The sequence below is a fragment of the Gymnoscopelus braueri genome (genome assembly GCF_963280865.1).
Source record: "Gymnoscopelus braueri genome assembly, chromosome: 4".
NCBI lineage: Eukaryota > Metazoa > Chordata > Actinopteri > Myctophiformes > Myctophidae > Gymnoscopelus > Gymnoscopelus braueri.
In genome coordinates this window covers 15,195,459-15,215,458 of record NC_137605.1, presented here as the reverse complement: position 1 = coordinate 15,215,458, position 20,000 = coordinate 15,195,459, and the positions used below count along the sequence as shown (strand labels likewise).

Below are 20,000 nucleotides of genomic sequence, written 5' to 3'. Positions count from 1 at the left end.
CCATGGACAGCAGCTACAGTTACTTCAGAACCATGGACAGCAGCTACAGTTACTTCAGAACCATGGACAGCAGCTACAGTTACTTCAGAACCATGGACAGCAGCTACAGTTACTTCAGAACCATGGACAGCAGCTACAGTTACTATAGAACCATGGACAGCAGCCGCAGATATCTCTGCTATTAGTCCATGAGCCAGAGCCCCAAAATTGAGCAATGATTATCGAAAGAGTGGGCAAAACCATACCTATATTAAATTGTTCATAGGGTCAATACGAGTAAATAAATATATGATAACCTTTCCACAGGAGCAGCTTTTTCATAGTTATCACACATTTTGTTATTTTCCCCATACGTACATGACAGGTGAAAAAATGACAACATTTTAAAAAGAGTTATCATAATGAAACTTCCTGAGTTGATTACTTGCATGAAGACAATGATTTATCGTATTACAAGTTTTCTGAAATTGCATATTTAAATATGCAAATTAGGCATTTAGTCCATGAGCCAGAGCCCCAAAATTGAGCCAGATATTGAATATTCCCTCGTTAAAAACCTTTGACTCCAACATCTTAACAAAATGAAATAAGAATGTTCACTCTGGCTTTGTCCAATGTTCCAATGTTGATTCTGGAAAGTTATACAAATTCGGGCATATTTTCATAATGCCTAATTTGCATATTTAAATATCCAATTTCAGAAAACTTGTAATACGATAAATCATTGTCTTCATGTAAGTAATCAACTCAGGAAGTTTCATTATGATAACTCTTTTTTAAATTTTGTCATTTTTGTCACCTGTCATGTACGTATGGGGAAAATAACAAAATGTGTGATAACCATGAAAAAGCTACTCCTGTGGAAAGGTTATCATATATTTATTTACTCGTATTGACCCTATGAACAATTTTATATAGGTATGGTTTTGCCCACTCTTTCGATAATGAAATCTTGTCTGGCTCATGGACTATATGTCCAGGATCTCTCTCTCTCTCTCTCTCTCTCTCTCTCTCTCTCTCTCTCTCTCTCTCTCTCTCTCTCTCTCTCTCTCTCTCTTAGTTCAAAATGTGCCGCAAAAATTGTATTTATAAAATGTCTTAAAATCAATAATTGTCCTCACAAGTAGACTGATACTAACGTGTGTGTGTGTGTGTGTGTGTGTGTGTGTGTGTGTGTGTGTGTGTGTGTGTGTGTGTGTGTGTGTGTGTGTGTGTGTGTGTGTGTGTGTGTGTGTGTAGGATCGTCTGTACTATGTGATGGAGTATGTGAATGGAGGTGACCTGATGTTCCACATCCAGATGGTGGGCAAGTTCAAAGAGCCACACGCAGCGTAAGCACACACACACACACACACACACACACACACACCTTTTGACATCTCTCTCTCTTTGTCTTCAGTAGTTCCCTCCTGAAGGCACTAGTGGTGTGGAAAGTAACTAAGTACATTTACTCTAGTTCTATACTTTAGTACAATGTTGTGATGCTTTTACTTTACCGGAGCATTTCCATCCCTACTTCTTCATGCTTCTACTCCACTACATCTCAGAGGATGGAAATACTCACGAAAAGCCAAAGTATCTCAAAAGTTTACGCAAATACAGTACTTAAGTCAAATACTTAACCCATTAAGACCGGGAACGCATCTGTGTGTCATTTTACGATTACTTTGGCTTTTAAAAAAATAGCAGATATACAAGCTCATAGCGCGGCACCGAGTGCCGCGCTATGAGCTTGTAGATCTGAAATTTTTTTTAAATTGTGAAAATGTGTGCAAATCTTTGAATACATATATTTTTTTAAGCGTTAGGATTTAGGAAAAAAAATAAATTAATCGGCCTCAGGTCTTAATGGGTTAAACACCACTGGCCTCCCCCCATATTGTCGCCTGTTCCCCCTGTGTGTCTATCTCTCTCTCCCTCCCTCCCTCCCTCTGTGCGAACCATCGCCTTTGATCAATCGTCTAAAACTAATTCTTATCCACCATCGTGTTCATTTCTCATTTCCTCTCTCTCTCCCTCCCTCCCTCTCTCTCTCCTTTCATCTCTTTCATCCGTGTAGTTGCTGCTGTCCTTCATTCCCCTCTCCAGCGGTGCTCTCTCTCTCCCTCTGGGTGCTTGTCCCCGTCACTCCTTCATTAAGTGTGCCCCCCCCCCTCCCCCCTCCCGTTACATCTTTTTTAGATATTTTCTTCCTCTTAACGATAAAAGGCACTCTGCAGAGATCTATCTATCTATCTATCTATCTATCTATCTATCTATCTATCTATCTATCTATCTATCTATCTATCTATCTGTCTGTCTGTCTGTCTGTCTGTCTGTCTGTCTGTCTGTCTGTCTGTCTGTCTGTCTGTCTTTCCATCTACTGTATCTAATATGTATATTACTGGCAGATTATTAGATTAACAGTATTGCAGAGCTGGATGATATATTGATTTAATATCATAAAACGTACCCCCTATTTTTTCTCGTAGAGCGGCTATCTTTGTTATTTTTTTGGGGCACGGTGGCGCAGTCGGTAGCGCTGTCGCCTCACAGCTAGAAGGTCCCGGGTTCGATTCCCGCCGGGGACGCTGTGGGCGCTGGGGGTGTGTTCTCTCCTCCACGTCATCAGTGCCCATACCCTAGGTGGGGTTGGCGAAAGGGCCTTTCTGTGTGGAGTTTGCATGTTCTCCCCGTGTTCCCTAAGGTAGTTAATACCCTCACAAAAACATGCTGTAATCCTGGTCACTATAACGCCTCCCCCATGACAGCCGGGGCGCCTGATGGAGGGGAAAGGAACTGGTTGGAATAACGTGTTCCTTCCACGCGCTACGTCCTACCAGGGAAACTCACCCCTGTCAGGTGACAAGAAGGTCAGTTGGCTCTCATGCATTGAAGGAAGCATGAGCTCGGCCCTGGCCTCCCTAGGCTGTGGGGGACTGGTGTAGCGCCCAGGATCACTTAGGAAATTGGCACCGGGTGTAAAAAATGGGTTACAAAAATCGCGGGATAAAAAAAATAGTAAAAAATATATATATATATCGTTTTTCAAAATGTTGCTGTGGGTTCATATCACAAAGCACCCATGGTCCACCTAATAGAACAATTGATTTGGTCAATATCGCCCATGCAGCCCTGCAGTACTGTGTTCAATCATAGACTGTAAAAAAAAGAATGGATGGCGGTACGCCCATAGACTCTACAGACCGTAAATGAAGCCTATTTTTTTAGCAATTTCAAATCCGCCATCTTTCTATATCGCGTCATATCCTAAGCAACCGTAAATGAATGCTATTGGTTGTGTAGCTTGTCAATCAAAGCATCACACGGTAGCCACGCCGCTCCTAGAGACCCCACTCTATCATCAGGTGTGTGTGTGTGTGTGTGTGTGTGTGTGTGTGTGTGTGTGTGTGTGCGCGCGCGTGCGTGCGTGCGTGTGTCTAGCTTAAAGGAAGCCTTTATAACTACGTTTTTAACACTCGGCATAAAGTCGACCTACCACACAGATAGACTTTCGGTCAAATTGACCTTTTTTACCTGCAATTCCATTGGCCACTGTCTCCCCTCTGGGCTCCACACGTCCTAACACCTCCCCCCCCCCCCCCCCCCACACAGCGGGGGTACCATTGTTTTTTCGATATCGAGTGGCTTTGCTTAGGCTACACAACATTTCAATCCCACTCACATCTCACAGGTATACTACGCTTCATCTGGCTTAGAGGCAGAAAACAAAATCAAATATATAACTTAAGTTACACAGATTAACTTTTCAAAGTTAAATGTATGCCTGCTGTCTTAAGCCGTAGACAGACTCTCCATTACTCTCCACTGAGGATTTTACTGCATGCGTCGTGTGTGAGAGAGAGAAACAGAGATGCATTAGATGTCAGTTGCATAGGCTACATCGCGGTTGAATGTGAGTTATTGCCCGCATAAAGTTTACAATGGACAGCAATGTTTTTTATCTTTTGACTGACACAAACTCAGAATTATGACAATACCTCCAAATGTTGAAAGCATGCCTTTACGCGCTGTACTTCATTTTGAGCCACACACTTAAGCATGCGGGGCTGTTTTCAGCAGCGCACAGGCACATTGCTCAGACGAAATACAACATTTAGAGGTTAGGTTTATGGGTTCGGGTTGGAGTTATTATAAACACAGTTGTCATTTTTATTTAGAGGGGAGAGTTCGCTTTGCCAGGTTTCGAGCTGACAGTGAAATGCAAAGGATCCCATTAACTAGAACAATGACGTATCGATCTCCAGGTGGTCTGTCTAGGGGAAAGTTGGTGAGAGCGGTCAATTCAGGCAAAAAAGAACATCCAGGAGGTTATAAAGGTGCCTAATTTCGTATTTAGAAAACTTTTCAGATGAAAAAACCCCCCAGATCATTTGGATTTAATATTTAGGCCTGCTTCTCTCTAAATAAATGTGCTCCTCTACCGTGCACTTTGGCAGTGTGCGGGCGTATTATTTTATTATTGATTGAATATTTAAGGAAAACCTTCTGAGAGCTTCATGAGCAAACATAATCCACTTCAGAATCTCAAAATCGGTCAGGCTGAGTGACCGCGTAGACACGCAAGTGTTAAATACCACTATATGGCTATATGCTTGTACTCCTGAGGGGTGTTTGGATATTTGTCCAAGATTAGCTGTCTGTACTTTTATTACAATACCTTGTAAATATGTGTCTCCTCGTATCTCTTATGTGGACATACATACATTACATTACTAAAATGTCTCTGCATCAATGTTATAATGAATGAATAATCTCTCTCTGTCTCTCTGTCTCTCTGTGTCTCTCTCTCTCTCTCTCTCTCTCTCTCTCTCTCTCTCTCTCTCTCTCTCTCTCTCTCTCTCTCTCTCTCTCTCTGTTAGGTTCTATGCTGCAGAGATAGCGGTGGGCCTGTTCTTCCTTCACAATAAGAGCATCATCTACAGGTTAGTGTTGCAGATCCATCCGAGTCTCTAAAAGATGCTGCTGTCTATCCCTATGATTTATAACTCCATCTGTTCTCTGTGTGTGTGTGTGTGTGTGTGTGTGTGTGTGTGTGTGTGTGTGTGTGTGTGTGTGTGTGTGTGTGTGTGTGTGTGTGTGTGTGTGTGTGTGTGTGTGTGTGTGTGTGTGTGTGTGTGTGTGTGTGTGTGTGTGTGCGCGGTGTGTGTGCGTGTGCGTGCCTGCAATGTTCATACTTCTATGTTGTAAACATGTATCTGAGAATCATATTGTTGCTGTCAGGCAGAAACCTCGTATCTCCATATTTCAACTTTCAATGTTTTTTAGTAAATTAAGGCCTACTTACCCGTCATACAAGAGTGTCACACAAAAATAGTGAAAATAGCAGATCTACAAGCTCACAACACGGTCTGAAAAAAAGAACGGTTTGGGACGTACAAGGTCTCTCTACCCGCCAGTGACGATGTGTTTTTGAGACGTCCTTCCTTTCATTATGATCCATATAGTCAGAAGAACCTCAATCAAAGTTTCAGGTGGGGGGCCGATTGGGGAAATGATGTTTGTTTTTTGACCTTATCCTCCATCTGTCCATCTGTCCATCTCTCCCTCCCTCCCTCCCTCTCAGGGACCTGAAGCTGGACAACGTGCTGCTGGATGCTGAGGGCCACATAAAGATAGCAGACTTTGGGATGTGCAGGGAGGGCATGTTTGAAGGAGACACCACGCGCACCTTCTGTGGCACGCCGGACTACATCGCCCCTGAGGTACCGCTCACTTCCCGCTACCGCAGTGCTTCTCAAACTTTTTGCTTTCGTTTTGGCTTTTTACCCATAGACCGCCTGCCTAGCTTTCTATATCCGTTCTGAAATGCTAACGGAAATTAATGCTATTGGCTGCAACCGCAGCGAGGGCGTGTCTTTACTCGGTAGAACCAGTAGAAACCCTAGAAACATACCCTACTTTATCATTCATTTTAAAATTAATGGGACCATAATTTACTAAACGTATATCATGATGATTTAAAAAAAGACTTTAAACTAGCGACTGAAAACATAAAGTGTTTATGAAAAGGTTTACTAAGGTAATACAATCAAGTGTAAACCTCATTGACCTCATAGTCCTGTTAGTATTAATCTACTAAACAATTGCTCACAGTTTCTGAGGTATTTCTTTTAATTTTTTTTTAATAATGATGATTATGGAATGCAGGACACTGGAACACTGCATCGCTAAATGGACACAAGTTCATCTGCAACATTAAGATATTATAAAATACACACTTTGCCACATTGCAGCCACACTGGCAGAAACAGTAACCATGCAGAGTGACATAACTATGTTCAGCTCGTATAGACCCCTTCTGGCTCCAAATGAAACCCATTCTGTCAGGTCTCGCTAGGACGCGCAGTGGTGGAAAAAGTACTCAAATTCTTTACTCAAGTAAAAGTACCAATACTGCAATATAAAAATACTCCGTTACAAGTGAAAGTCCAAAATTAAAAATGTACCAAAAGTAACAGTACTAAATATTTGAAAATAGCCGATCTACAAGCTCACAACGTGTCGCATCGCGACGCGTTGTGAGCTTGTAGATCAGCTATTTTCAAATAGCCTAGGTATAAAATAGGGCTAAAGTGGTTAATGTATGTTTCATTATATCATAGTTTATATCTGCAAAGTAACTAGTAACTAAAGTTTTCAAATAATTGTAGTGGAGTAAAAGTACAATATTTGCCTCTGAGATGTAGTGGAGTAGAAGTAAAAGTATTGGAAATTGGAAATACTCAAGTAAAGTACAAATACCTCAAAATTGTACTTAAGTACAGTACTTAAGTAAATGTATTTAGTTACTTTCCACCACTGAGGACGCGCCTCACTAGCCAACACACAAGAGGGGGTGTCGGGGCGTGCTTAAACCAGCGCACCCCGAAACAACAAGGTTGAGAATTGATTGCATGAAACAATCACCTGTGCGTCCAGTCTCAATGTTGGTAAACAAATAATTGGTCTATTTGTATTATGTCTAATATAAGCCCAGTTAATGGTTGGGCGGGTGGGAGGAGTAGGATGAAGGCTCCTCATTGGCCGGTGAGTCAGTGGGATACAGCAGCAGTGACAACACACAAATGTGTGTGTGGGGGGGGGAATCAATTGGCGTAACGACTAAATTGGCGAGAAAAGGCGTTAAAGCAACAAAAAAAAAAAGAAGGAAAGCTACATAGTGCAGCTTTAATATTGAATTGCGTAGCTAAACAATTTGTGTCCAATGTGAATGCACGACAACGACCACACAATGTACTGTGTTGTAAAGAGAACTTGGAACTAATTTATAATCTGTGTAATGAAATCCACACATGTAAAAAAAGCTGTTTTTTTCTTAGTCTTAGTTACGCCAGCGTTGTTGTTGTTGTTGTTGTTATGAAGCATTTTATATTAATAGGAAATGTGTTTTCACGCTATTTCCATTTGGTAAAGGAGCCAGACTGGTAGGAAGAGAATGCTTTGGTGAGACTACAAGTGGGTGGTTTCTTATAGTCAGCGCCAGACTTTATAATGAGCTGTTGTGATGTGTCCACAGAAATAATAGCTTATTAAAACATGAATGCAGTGGTTCTCAAAGTGGGGTCCAGGGACCCCCAAGGGTCCTAGAAAAGGGTCCCCCAGCTAAATTAATATAGCATCAAAATTCAAGTTCAACCGATTTAACCGTATAGATCGGCTATTAACTCTTTAACTGCCAGAGTTAGAACATCTCCTATAGCTGCCCTTTGCCAGCGATTTCTAGAGTTTTTACTAACCTTCGAAAAATCCTAGAATAGGACATCACACATCTTGTATGGGGGTCCCTTGCACAATTTTCTTTCAGATGGGGGTCTGCGGCCAAATACATACATTTTGGGGTCCTTGACATGAAAGAGATTGAAAACCTCTGCATTCACAAAAACTGCACAGTTTTTGGAAGGAATAGAAAATGAGGATATATAGCTTTAATATGGTTACCCCCATTATCTAAGGAAATAGGCATTTGACACTTCAACTTCAAAGGTCAGTGGTGATGGAAAGGAGTGAGATCCACACACCAGCAAAAGTTTTGCCCATAAATCACAGTAAAAAGAAAACATTACATTATTGTACCGCACTGTTCCCACTACAGAGGTCAGGAGATAAAAGGTATTTACTTTACTCAATTTATACTTTTTTTAAAGAGAACATTTGAACTCAAATCTTTGCTTCTGGGGATTCTACAAATGTCTTCTAAATCCAAACGATACAATACGATACGATACGATACGATACGATAATCACCCTTTGTATAAATACAAGTATACAAGTATGACAGCTGTCGTACTGAGGAATGTCTGTCTGAATGTCGCACTGACAAACCAGACCAATACATTCTAAAGTACTCTGATGATACGGTCTTGATTTCTCTTTTGGATAGTTCCACTGATCCTGGACTGCACCAACACAGAGTAAATAAGGTGGTGGAGTGGAGTGATAACAACGCTCTTATCATTAACACAAAAAAGACAGAAGTGATTGTTTTTGGTGCTCCACTAGATACACAGATCCCCCATTACTATTCATAGTGAACAGATCAACCAGGTATGTTCGTATACATACCTAGGAGTAGTAATAGACCACATTTTTGTCATGGAAAGACCAGATTGAATCAGTGGGTAAGAAGACAAAACAAAGAGTCTATTTCCTTCGCCGTCTGAGATCTTGTGGTGCTAGTAGACAGATTCTTCTTTTGTGTTTCACTTCTGTTATTATGAGTGTTCTGCAGTACTGTAGTACCACCTGGTATGGATGTCTATCTGTAGCTTTAAAGTCACAACTGCTGCAGCAAGTGAACATTTGTTCAAAGATTGTTGGACAACCACTTCAGAGGCTCTATAAGGTGTACCAACGTTGCGTCACCAAAAGTTAGCCACGCCCCCTTTTTCGACGCTCCAGCCCTTTGGGGGTCAGACGGTACATAGAGACGCGCTTAAGACTAGAGAGTGACGGTGGTTTGTGTTTGTAAACATTAACTTCTTTGCCGAATACATAGTGATCAGTGCACACTGCACATGTGTGGCTGGTCTATGAGAAAGCTGTTCACATGTCGCAGCTCTCCTCTTCAAGATTGAATACAGTGTGAGGCTAACAATGTATTCAAGAGCAGTGGTGGAAAAAGTACTCAAATGTTTTACTTAAGTAAAAGTACCAATACTGCAATGTAGAAATACTCTGTTACAAGTAAAAGTCCAGGATTCTAAATTTACTTGAGTAAAAGTACAAAAGTATTGGCATCAAAATATACTTAAAGTACCAAAAGTAAAAGTATTAACATATTTGAAAATAGCAGATCTACAAGCTCACAACGCATTTTGATGCGACGCGTTGTGAACTTGTAGATCGGCTATTTTCAAATAGCCGAGGTATAAGATAGGGCTGAAGTGGTTAATGTATGTTTCATAATATAATAATTTATATCTGAAAAGTAACTAGTAACTAAAGTTTTCAAATAGTGGAGTAAAAGTACAATATTTGCCTCTGAGATGTAGTGGAGTAGAAGTAAAAGTATTGGAAATTGGAAATACTCAAGTATAGCACAAATACCAAAAAAAAATACTAAGTACATTTACTCAAGTACTGTACTTGAGTAAATGTACTTAGTTACTTTCCACCACTGTTCAAGAGACGTAGTATGGCTTGGATCTCAGCTGTACCACACAAAGATTTAACGTTCAACAACCTACCCAAGTACAGCCGTGTTTGTTCACGTCATTTTCTCAAAGGTACATTTTTACCAAAAACATGAAACTGCTATTTTGTCTCTGCTAACTAAAAGTAACTAGGTAATGCAACTAGGGTGGTCCAGAGTGTTAAGTGACTTTTTTTCCCTCTCTAACGCTCTAATAGGCGGGCTGCTCTGCTCATAGACCGAACATTCCACTACCGTGCGAGGTCTCCAACTTTAATCAAAATGAACGAAACTATTTCATTATTCAGGCAGTTTTGTGTTGTTGAAAGTTTCAAGCGAAATAGCTTTGTTTATTTTTTATGTAAGTTGGAGACCTCGCACGGTAGTGTAATGTTCGGTCTATGAGCAGAGCAGCCTGCCTGTCATAGCGTTAGAGAGAGAAAAAAGACAATATTAACACTCTGGACTATCCTAGGCTACCCTAGCCTAGTTGCATACATAGTTACTTTTAGTTAGCAGAGACAAAATAGCAGTTTCATGTTTTTGGTAAAAGAAAACTCACCATTGTGACTGTGAGTTAAAAAAAAAGAACACGGTCGGGTCATTGTTTACAAGCTGTTTATGTACCCTCCGGCCCCAACCCTCCGGCGGCCAGCCTCCCAAAATGGCCGCCGCTACCAAGTTACACATGTTGACGCCCCCTTTAGGATTTTTTGGTACACCCTATACATCTACGTATAATAACAGTATGATAAGGTTGGCAAGGAATATCACTTCAAACACTAGCCATGCTTTGTATGGAGAATATAGGTTGCTGCCTTCAGGAAGGAGATGCAGTGTTCCTACATACAATAAGGTCAAACTGAAGAGGTCCTTTGTCCATCAGACGACATTGAGGCTTAATCAGGAGTTATAGGCCAGGGGTAGGCTGAGTGGTGGACATTGCTCTTGTCTTTGCATGTCTTTATGTATGTATTTTGTTGTTTTCTTGTGTCATGTCAAATGTGTGTACTGTTATATGTTGCATACATGGCTGTTGGGTCGCAAGACAAATTTCAGTGCAAACTGACAATCAAGTATTATCGTATCGTAACCCATTAAAACCGGGAACCCATCTGTGTAACCACTTTAACCATTATTTTATACTTTGGCTATTCAGAAATAGCAGATAAAGCTATAGCACCGAGTGCTGTGCTATAAGCTTGTAGATCTGCTATTTTCTTTTTTTAATCATGGAAATTTGTGCAAATCTTGAATAATATATATTCTTTAAAGAGAACATTTTTAACTCAAATCTTTGCTTCAACATTTTATTGTCACACTGTTGTGTGTTGTGTCTTGCGTGTGTGTGGTGGGTGTTTCTTAGTGCTTTAGATTGTCATAAAAGCTGTGAAAGTCTTTTGGCATGATCTCCTTGAGCTCTTGGAGATGTTTGAAACAAACTCCTGCACACACTCATTCTCTGTCCATTAACATTTAAAAAGAAAACACGAGCAGATGACCTTTGTGAAGACCCCCTTCTCTTTACTGGGGTGACATCTATCAAACCTTGCACATACATTCTCTTCTCTTCCCAGTTTATGTTCTCCCAAAAGCATTGAAAAATCTTCTCCCTGTCTGCCTCATCAAGTTCACTGCAGTGATGCTTGGAGGACTTGACACACGCAGCAGACTGGCATCTCGGTCCCATCACCCGAGGCTCGTTGTTAACCTCTTCTCCCTTCCTCTTGCTAATGTAGGACTGTCCCATCATTCTTCTCCTTTTCTGAACAATCTTCTTCCCTTCTTTCTTGCGCTTTCTTCCTCCAGCTGTGTCTTCCTCAGCCACATCATGGGAATCTAAAAACACAACAAAAAAGTGTGTGTGTGTGTGTGTGTGTGTGTGTGTGTGTGTGTGTGTGTGTGTGTGTGTGTGTGTGTGTGTGTGTGTGTGTGTGTGTACATCTATTCACTCAACACTCATACATTGTGATGTCAATGTCAATACAACTCATCAATTATGAACACATTATTCAGTATTATACCTGGGACCACTTCAAGTTCCTCTCCCTCTTCACTTCATTCTGTCTCCTCATCCTCTGAGCTTGCCCAGTCCATTCCCCATGCCTTCCCATACACCACCTGGACCATTGCACAGCCACACATTTCCTCCAGCAGGGACATACTGTAAAAAAATAAATACAAACTGCTGATGAACAACTTATTGAATGATAGGCAATAACAGTCTGATAAGTTATTGTTATATAGCTTGTTAACTAAGACTCCTCAGTCAGCTAACAACTATATTACTATTACAATAATGGTCAATATTTGGCATGACTTATTTATTAATGCCCTGATACTTCATGACACTGCTTATATAGGACTACAATAATGAGCAGGACTTTAAAATATTACAATATCTTTTTCAAAGAGGGGCTCACAGAGTTGGAGTTTCAGTAGAACTAGCTAGAACAGAGTAGAAATGCTGTGAACTCATTTGTTGTTACATTGCTCTCCTCAGAAAACAGTACTATAGATTTTAGAAATATAATTAATTGTTTTCATAACATTAGCGTCAGTGCTAAGTTACTTTTAACAGACTTATTTATGAACATTGAGCTTACCTTAGACGGGGGAGAACCCTGCCTCGTAAAAGTTTGTTTGTCTTCTGTCGCGCAGTAGACAGAGCAGAGCTTCTCTGTGAGCCTGAGAGGAGGGGGAGTTGTTTGTTTAGGAGTTAGGAGTTTTCGTCAGAGGCGCTTTTTAATACTTTTTTATTAAAAAATGTTTTACACAGATGTAAAGGGGGTTCAATAGCGTTGATTTATGAAAAAAAAAAAAAAATGAAAATGGAGTTAGCTGGTCCCTGCTGGACACCGACGACATTATGTTTTTCAGATTACCGTTAGGATTTAGAAGACATTTTGCAGAATCGGAACCTCTCAGGCCTCGATGGGTTAAAGTGCTAATGTATTCACTGCTCATATTCTGTGCCAGCCAGCAGTGGATGGTATGGGAGAAGTGGGCCGTGTGAAATGTGCACTGAGCTCGTGCCACCAGTGGACATGTCTGATTACATCATGGAATAGTTACCAAAGAGCTGGCATTGTTTGTGACATGCCCATTGAGCAGCACAGGGAATGGAACCCTTAACCCCGACAGTGCTTTTAGTCGGTGGTGGAAAGTTACTAAGTGCATTTACTCAAGAAATTGCACTTAAGTACTACTTTGAGTTTGAGGTTGTTGGGTTTTTTTTCTGTACATTACGTTACATTACATTACGGTCATTTAGCAGACGCTTTTTATCCAAAGCGACTTATAATAACTATAAGTGCATTCACCATAGGTAGGCAAGAAAACTATTAATCAGAGGAAGTCTTTAAGTGTATTCTCTTCTAAAACAAGCAACTAAGAGCATACCTAGCGCTGAGGTAAAAGTGCAATATATCAGCTACCTACTGTCTTAAACAGATGAGACAAATAGGTAAATCAAATGAGCAAGAGCTAAAACAAATAAGTGTTTCAAAATAAACTTCAACTGGAGTGTTTCCAATTTTCAATACTTTTACTTCTACTCCACTACATCTCAGAGGCAAATACTTTTACTCCACTACAATTATTTGAAAACTTTAGTTACTAGTTACTTTGCCGATTTGGATTATTATTACAAAACAAACATTGACCGCTTCAAGCCCTATATATACTTAGGCTATTTGAAAATAGCTGATCTACAAGCTCACAACGCGTCACATTGCGTTGGTACATCAACTTGAAATGGGGCATTTCTGAGTACTTCCATCACTGCACAGTGGAATAGCTACCATTGTTTGTGACATGGCCATTGAGCAGCACCGGGAATAGAACCCGTAACCCATTAAAACCGGGAAAGCATCTGTGTCATTTTATATTTTAGCTGTATACATATTATAGCAACGTACGTTTTTTTCAGATAACTCTATTTAGAACAGTGGTTCTCAAAAATAGCAGATATACAAGCTTGTACATCTGCTATTAAAATCGTAATAATAATAATACTTATTAATGTAATAATAATAATTTTGAATTTTTTAACACAAATCTTCTCTTCGGGGGGGTCCCTGCCTCAAAACATTTTCAGATGGGGGGGGGGGGGCGGGGGGTCCTTGGCACAAAAACGTTTGAGAACCACTGATTTAGAAGGCATTTGTAGAATGGGCCCGAGGTCTTAAAGGGACAGTGTTGTTACTATAGTGTTTACTGTATGTTCTCTGATGGTTCCCTCTCATGTGTCCTCTGTACTGCTGTACTGTGTTCTATGTTCTTTGATGGTTCCCTCTCATGTGTCCTCTAGTCTGTACTGCTGGAGGATTCCACCTGTTTGTTCGCCTGCAGCGCTTCTCTTCCCTGACCTTGTCAGCCATCTCTGAATAATTAACTTCACGTGATTAAATTAGTGCAGGTGTGCGTGCATAAGAGTGCACGCGCTTACGTGTGTGTGTGTGTGTGTGTGTGTGTGTGTGTGTGTGTGTGTGTGTGTGTGTGTGTGTGTGTGTGTGTGTGTGTGTGTGTGTGTGATAGTGTGTGTGTGTGTGTGTGCGTGTGCGTGCGCGTGCGCGTGCGTGTATGCGTGCGTGCGCCTCTGCACACTATCGTTAGGAATCATCAATGTCAAGCAGAAACCATCTATCCATTTCTTTGCCTTTTAACCCATGTAATCCGGGAACGCATTATACAAATGTCTTCTAAATCCTAACAGTTTTCTGGAAAAAAAATATGTTGCTATAATATCAGTGGTTCTCAAACCTTTTCAAGATTTGAGTAAAAAAATGTTGCTTAAAAATTATATTTATATTCATAGATTTGCACACAAATACACAAATAGCAGATATACAAGCTCATAGCGTGGCACTCGGTGCCGCGCTATGAGCTTGTAGATCTGCTATTTTTGAATGGCCAAAGTATAAAATAATGGTTATAGCTAAAATCTAAAATGACACAGATATGTTCCCGGATTGATTGGGTTAAACATAAATGTTATGCTGCTGATAGCTGCAGTACAGACTGTTGATGCTATACGCCTCATTAATAAATCCATGAAGACAAGTCGTTCTATACCCTTATATCATCAGCTTTTTTTCCCAATTTTCTAGTACTGCATAGTAATGATTTTTTTTTTTTTTTATTACAATCTTTAAGTACACTGGATACATGTGCACCGAATCAAAGTACACCGGATACACATGCACTGGATGATACGTGTACATGTAATGAATGATTTGGTGACCTCAGTCAGCACCGAGCCAAAGCCTAGAACATATACTGTCGTCTAGCTCGGCGACAGAGGCAGGAGTGATTAAAAAGCATAGCTAATAAACTTGATTAAAACACGTCTATGAGACTCAGATGACTGAGCGGAGACAGAAAAGCTGCATCAAAGTTCTCGGATAATAAAGCCTCACAACGTCAAACGGAATGAAATAAACAAACCAATCAAAACTTGACAAAAGCAAAGACTTGACTGAACTGGAGGAACCCCGGATTGGAGATGACAGATGATATCAAAAATTCATTATTTTTTCTTTTGGACTTTTTGGCTGAGGTTTTTCTGCAGTGGCGGTAATGATATGCAAATGATGTCTACTGGTACTGGACGAGTGCTTTGAAGTGTGTGTGCTTTTCATTACTTGGACTTGTTAGCCAGAGAGAGAGAGAGAGAGAGGGGGGAAGCAAGAGTGAGATGGACGGAGATGTGTGTGTGTGTGTGTGTGTGTGTGTGTGTGTGTGTGTGTGTGTGTGTGTGTTGTGTGTGTGTGTGTGCGCGTGTGCGCGCGCGCGTTAGAGCTGTGCATTGGCACTGCCCTCACGATTCAATTCGATTACAATTCACAAGGTAACGATTCGATTCAATTACGATTAATCTTGTAATAATTTGATTCGATTCGATTCGATTCGATTCAGCGATGCATCGCGATGCATCACACTTTACTATATTACTGTACACTGCAAAGAACATGGCCACATTTTCATCAGTCAAATCAATACAAGCAGTCAGATATACTGAACAGCATATTTTATTTTGAAACTGCTGTGTAATAATCATTGATCACTGATCACTCTCCTGTCTCCTTGACATAAATGTCATAACATAAAATAAAATAAAATTGGAAACAAAAATATATAAATGATGGTACAGGCTATTGAGGATAAGGCATATTTCAAAGCTCAAAAAGGAAACATGAATCAAATCAGTCACTCTACTTAACTCAACTGCAGTGACATTTTGTGCTGCCTTTTTTTTATACACACACAGTAAAAATAAAGCAGCTCTAGTAAGACAGAACACTCCCTGAACTGTGCAAAAATAATCACACTATTGTTGTAACAACAACAAGTAACAACAACCCAACAAATATTCAGTGCAACACACAGTAGTTACAGTAACCACTTAATACTGTGAAACTTTCTTTCAAGTAGTAAACCAAAACAGTATAGGATTAGGCCTTGCCTACCTATTAGTGCAACTGTTAAATTAAATTATACAAAAAAAAACAGCAGCTTAGCAGCCTTAAGACAAGGACAATTGTGTACCTGAGAATCCAATCCTTATGTGGCAATCACATCACACTGCTGCATACAAAATATCAAAATGTTAACATAAATCTTAATAAAATAAATTGTAAACCCAAAATAGAATGAATGTGTAGGCCTAGCCTACTACAACATTTGTGCAAACATCTTCAGTGTTCAGTCTGAGTTCAATATCATTCACATTCAACAATCAGTTTCAGAGTGAGGAAATAGTTTGACCTAATCCTTATCCTAAAGAACATAGCCTTTCACTCACCAGCCTGCGGGTTGCACTCACTGTTCAGCATCTAGGAACATCAAGGTTCTTGTGTAAGAACACAAGTTGATCGACATGCTCTGGTGTGAGAGTGCTTCTTTTTGCAGTGACAACATCTCCTGCAGTGGAGAACACTCTCTCTGCAGACACGCTTGTCCCTGGGATGCACAAGTATCTCTTTGCCAACCTAGAGAGGAGAGGAAATGTGCCCTCATGGCGATGCCACCAGTCCAAGGGATCCTCAGTGAGAGTCACAGATGGGGCTCTGCAGTACATGTCCATTTCCTCCTCAGCCTTGGCATAGGTGGTCTTGATTTGTACTGCAGGTTCATTGTTGTCAGCGAAAGCAGATCCCAGCAAAGTCACAAGCAGCGATGAGGCCCTTCTTTTGGGAGCAGGGGGGCCTGGTGTGTCTGACACCTCGTCATCCACGGGCACAGACAGCAACTCTTTCTGGGTTTCTGAACTTCCTGTTCCGCCTGGCGCTTCATCTGCTTCTGTCCTACGTGTCCTCTCATCCTGTGTTTGAACAAAATAAAGAGCAAAAAACAGCAGTTAGCACTTAGCAGCACGCCACTTTCTCAGTCATGCAGCAGCTCACATCATCACAACAGATAACTATTTTTCTCTGTCTTATAATTTTTTTTTACTGACTGTAGCTACTTAACATTACATTATTACAATTTAAAGTTTGTTTAATTCTATACGTTTTACAAGGTTAAAATTACCTCCAAGGATGCAGCCTCTGAAGTCACTCCTGCATAGATATCCAATCTCCCCTCCTCTGTCAGGAAAGGCAGTCCCTTAAAGCGAGGATCCAGGGCAGAGGATGTATGAAGGAGCTTCTTCTCTGGTTCAGTGTTGTACCTCTTAAGGAGATCTGCTTTGATGGCCTTCTTGACATCACGGATCACTGGTTGGTCTCCAATGGTGTCTGACATGGTCTGGAGGAGTTGTGCATATAGTGGTGCAATGAGGCAAATTGTTGGATTGCTCTCCTCTGACATCAATACGGTGGCATCCTTCATTGGTTGTAATGCCTTCACTGCTTCCTCTGCATTAACCAGATCATTTCTGTTTAGAGTGAAGAGGTCAGACTCATCTACATTGATCTCAGGAGCCAGCAGGGTGGCATGCACTGCAGCTTGCTGTTCCAAAAACCTCTCCATCATATCATGTGCACTGTTCCACCGTGTGGCGACATCAGTTAACAGTTTCTTTGTTTCTCCTTTAGTGTTGGTCAGTCCAAGAAGTTTTTGTTTTACTGTCAACATGCTGCTTGCCTTTGTGCTGCGGTGGAAGTATGTTGCGATACGTCGGATTTTGGCCAGAAGCCTGGAGAGCGTCGGCAGCTTAAGCGCCCGCTGCGCAGCGAGATTCAATGTATGCGCGAAGCATCTAACATGGGGGAATTTCCCAAATTCAGCAGCACGTGTCATATTGCTGGCGTTGTCTGTCACCAGCACAACACCTTTATCTGTTAGCTGCCATTCCTCCATAGCGTTAGTGAGTAGCTTCGCCATATGAACACCAGTGTGGCTCTCATAAACTGCTCTCGTCTGCAGCACATGTGATAGAATCTGCCAATCCTCGCTAATATAATGTGCCGTTATCGTTACATAGGACTCTGTTGCGACTGAAGTCCAGGCATCAGACGTAATGGCTACACGACTGGCTTTATTCATTGATTCCATTACCTTTGCTTTGGTTTCATTGTAGAGTGCGGGTACTGCAGTATCAGTGAATGTAGCTCTTGACGGCAGCTTGTACCGGGGCTCAATTGTCTTCAGCATGTTGCGAAACCCTGCATTTTCCACAACTGAATATGGCCGTAGATCCTTCGCTATGAAACATGCCACAGATCGGGTGATCCTCTTTGCTCTCTCGGAGTTGGTCGGCATAGTTGACACTAGCGCCTCGTCAATCTTTGGCTGGGATGTGTTGACTGTTGTAGTCTTTGAAGACAACAACTCACTGTGCCAACGCTCAACATGGTTCTTCACATTAGTTGTATTGCCAACGTGCTTAATTTTTGCGTGGCAGGTTTTACACACAGCGTACGTCTTGTCCAGTTTCCCATCAACTTCATAGAAGCCAAAATGTGTCCATATGTCCGCTTTCCAAACACTTGGTGCGTTTTTAATCGCTCGCGGTCTGTCGCGGTCGTCTCCCTCAGCCATATCTATTGTTGTTGTACTAGCGTTAGCGCTTAGCAGCATGTAGCTACAGCACAGTTCAATGGATTGCGCATGTCAATGACCCGTTGCTACCGGAAGTAATTGAAACTTCACAACTTTATTGTCAACCCGAGGCCAGAAAATGAACAATAAATATAAACGTCTATAATCGATTATGTCACGTTGCTGAATCGATTCAGAATCGTTCACGGCCGAATCGCGATGCATCGCTGAATCGATTATTTTTGACAGCACTAGCGCGCGTGCGTATATTACTTGACTACTCCGTCAAATTTGTACATGAGTTAAAGTACTGGAGTATGTGCTTTTAAAAGTACCTAAGTATTCAAAAGTACAAAGAATATATAAATAATAGTGAAAATACCTGCGCATCGTGACTCACTATCATCTGAAATAGGGCTTTTAACTCTATAACTGCCAAAGACGTTTATAAACGTCTTTGAGAAATTAGCTGTTGCCTGCCAAAGACGTTTAAAAACGTCCTGAAAAAAAATAAATAAAAAAAACTTTTTTCAAAAAAAAAAAATTTCTAAAAAGATTTTCTAATTATTTAGTATTGACACCTTTTCGATATTCCAAACGAATAAGGAGATAACAATTCCCAAAGATTTGCTGCTCCATCCACTTCAAAATTGTTAAAATTGAAACGGACAAACAATTCACAATGTTTTTTGGTTTGAAACTACTGGTTTTGAGCTATTTTCAAACATCAAACAACACATGACAACAAGGTCAAATTGACCTCGTTGACATTTGTGAAACCACACCTGAATCTCATCTGTGATTAGAAATTTTCTGGGGATCAATCATACTTGAGAAAAATATTTTGTGGCTATGCGAAAAGGTACCAAAATCGGTCAAAACCCTGGCAGAGGCTACAGACTGTTCTGAAAAAACTCTGGCAGGGTAAGAGTTAAGTGGTTAATTCATAAAAAGTAGTCAAAAGTAATCCATATAGTCCCGTTTAACGTTATGAGATTTATAGAAAAAATACATTTATATCTGATTTCTTTTCCCAGATTGGGGATGAAAGAAGAGACCCTCGTCTTTCCCCTCCAGACATCTGAGGTTTACATCGTTATTGGTCTCGAAAGATTAGTAAAAACGCTGGCAGTGGCTGATTGATTAATTCCCGGCAATTAATGTGTTAATCCTGAGCTGAAGTACAAATACTCAAGTAAAGTACAGACGCTTTAAAAGATGTGGTCTTTGTCGGGAGGGGAAACCTCATATTACGAAAAAACACAAAAAGTTAGAATAATTATGGAGATAAGAGGTTTCTGCCCGACAGCAACGATATGTATGTACAGTATAGTAGATGTACTTTGTTACCGTCCACACTTCAGTGAGAGCGCTCCACAGA

The 20,000-nt window shown here is 40.8% G+C and overlaps 1 protein-coding gene across 1 annotated transcript in view; it reads left to right on the top strand.

Annotated features, from left to right (window-relative positions):
- The window catches only part of prkcg (protein kinase C, gamma), a gene marked incomplete at its 3' end in the record, with an annotated part of 48,739 nt that overhangs the window by 21,346 nt on the left and 7,393 nt on the right, over positions 1 to 20,000 (top strand). The window contains 3 exon segments of the mRNA XM_080425783.1: positions 1,240 to 1,331; positions 4,863 to 4,925; positions 5,567 to 5,705. Of these exon segments, the coding sequence (XP_080281909.1) occupies positions 1,240 to 1,331; positions 4,863 to 4,925; positions 5,567 to 5,705 (294 nt within the window).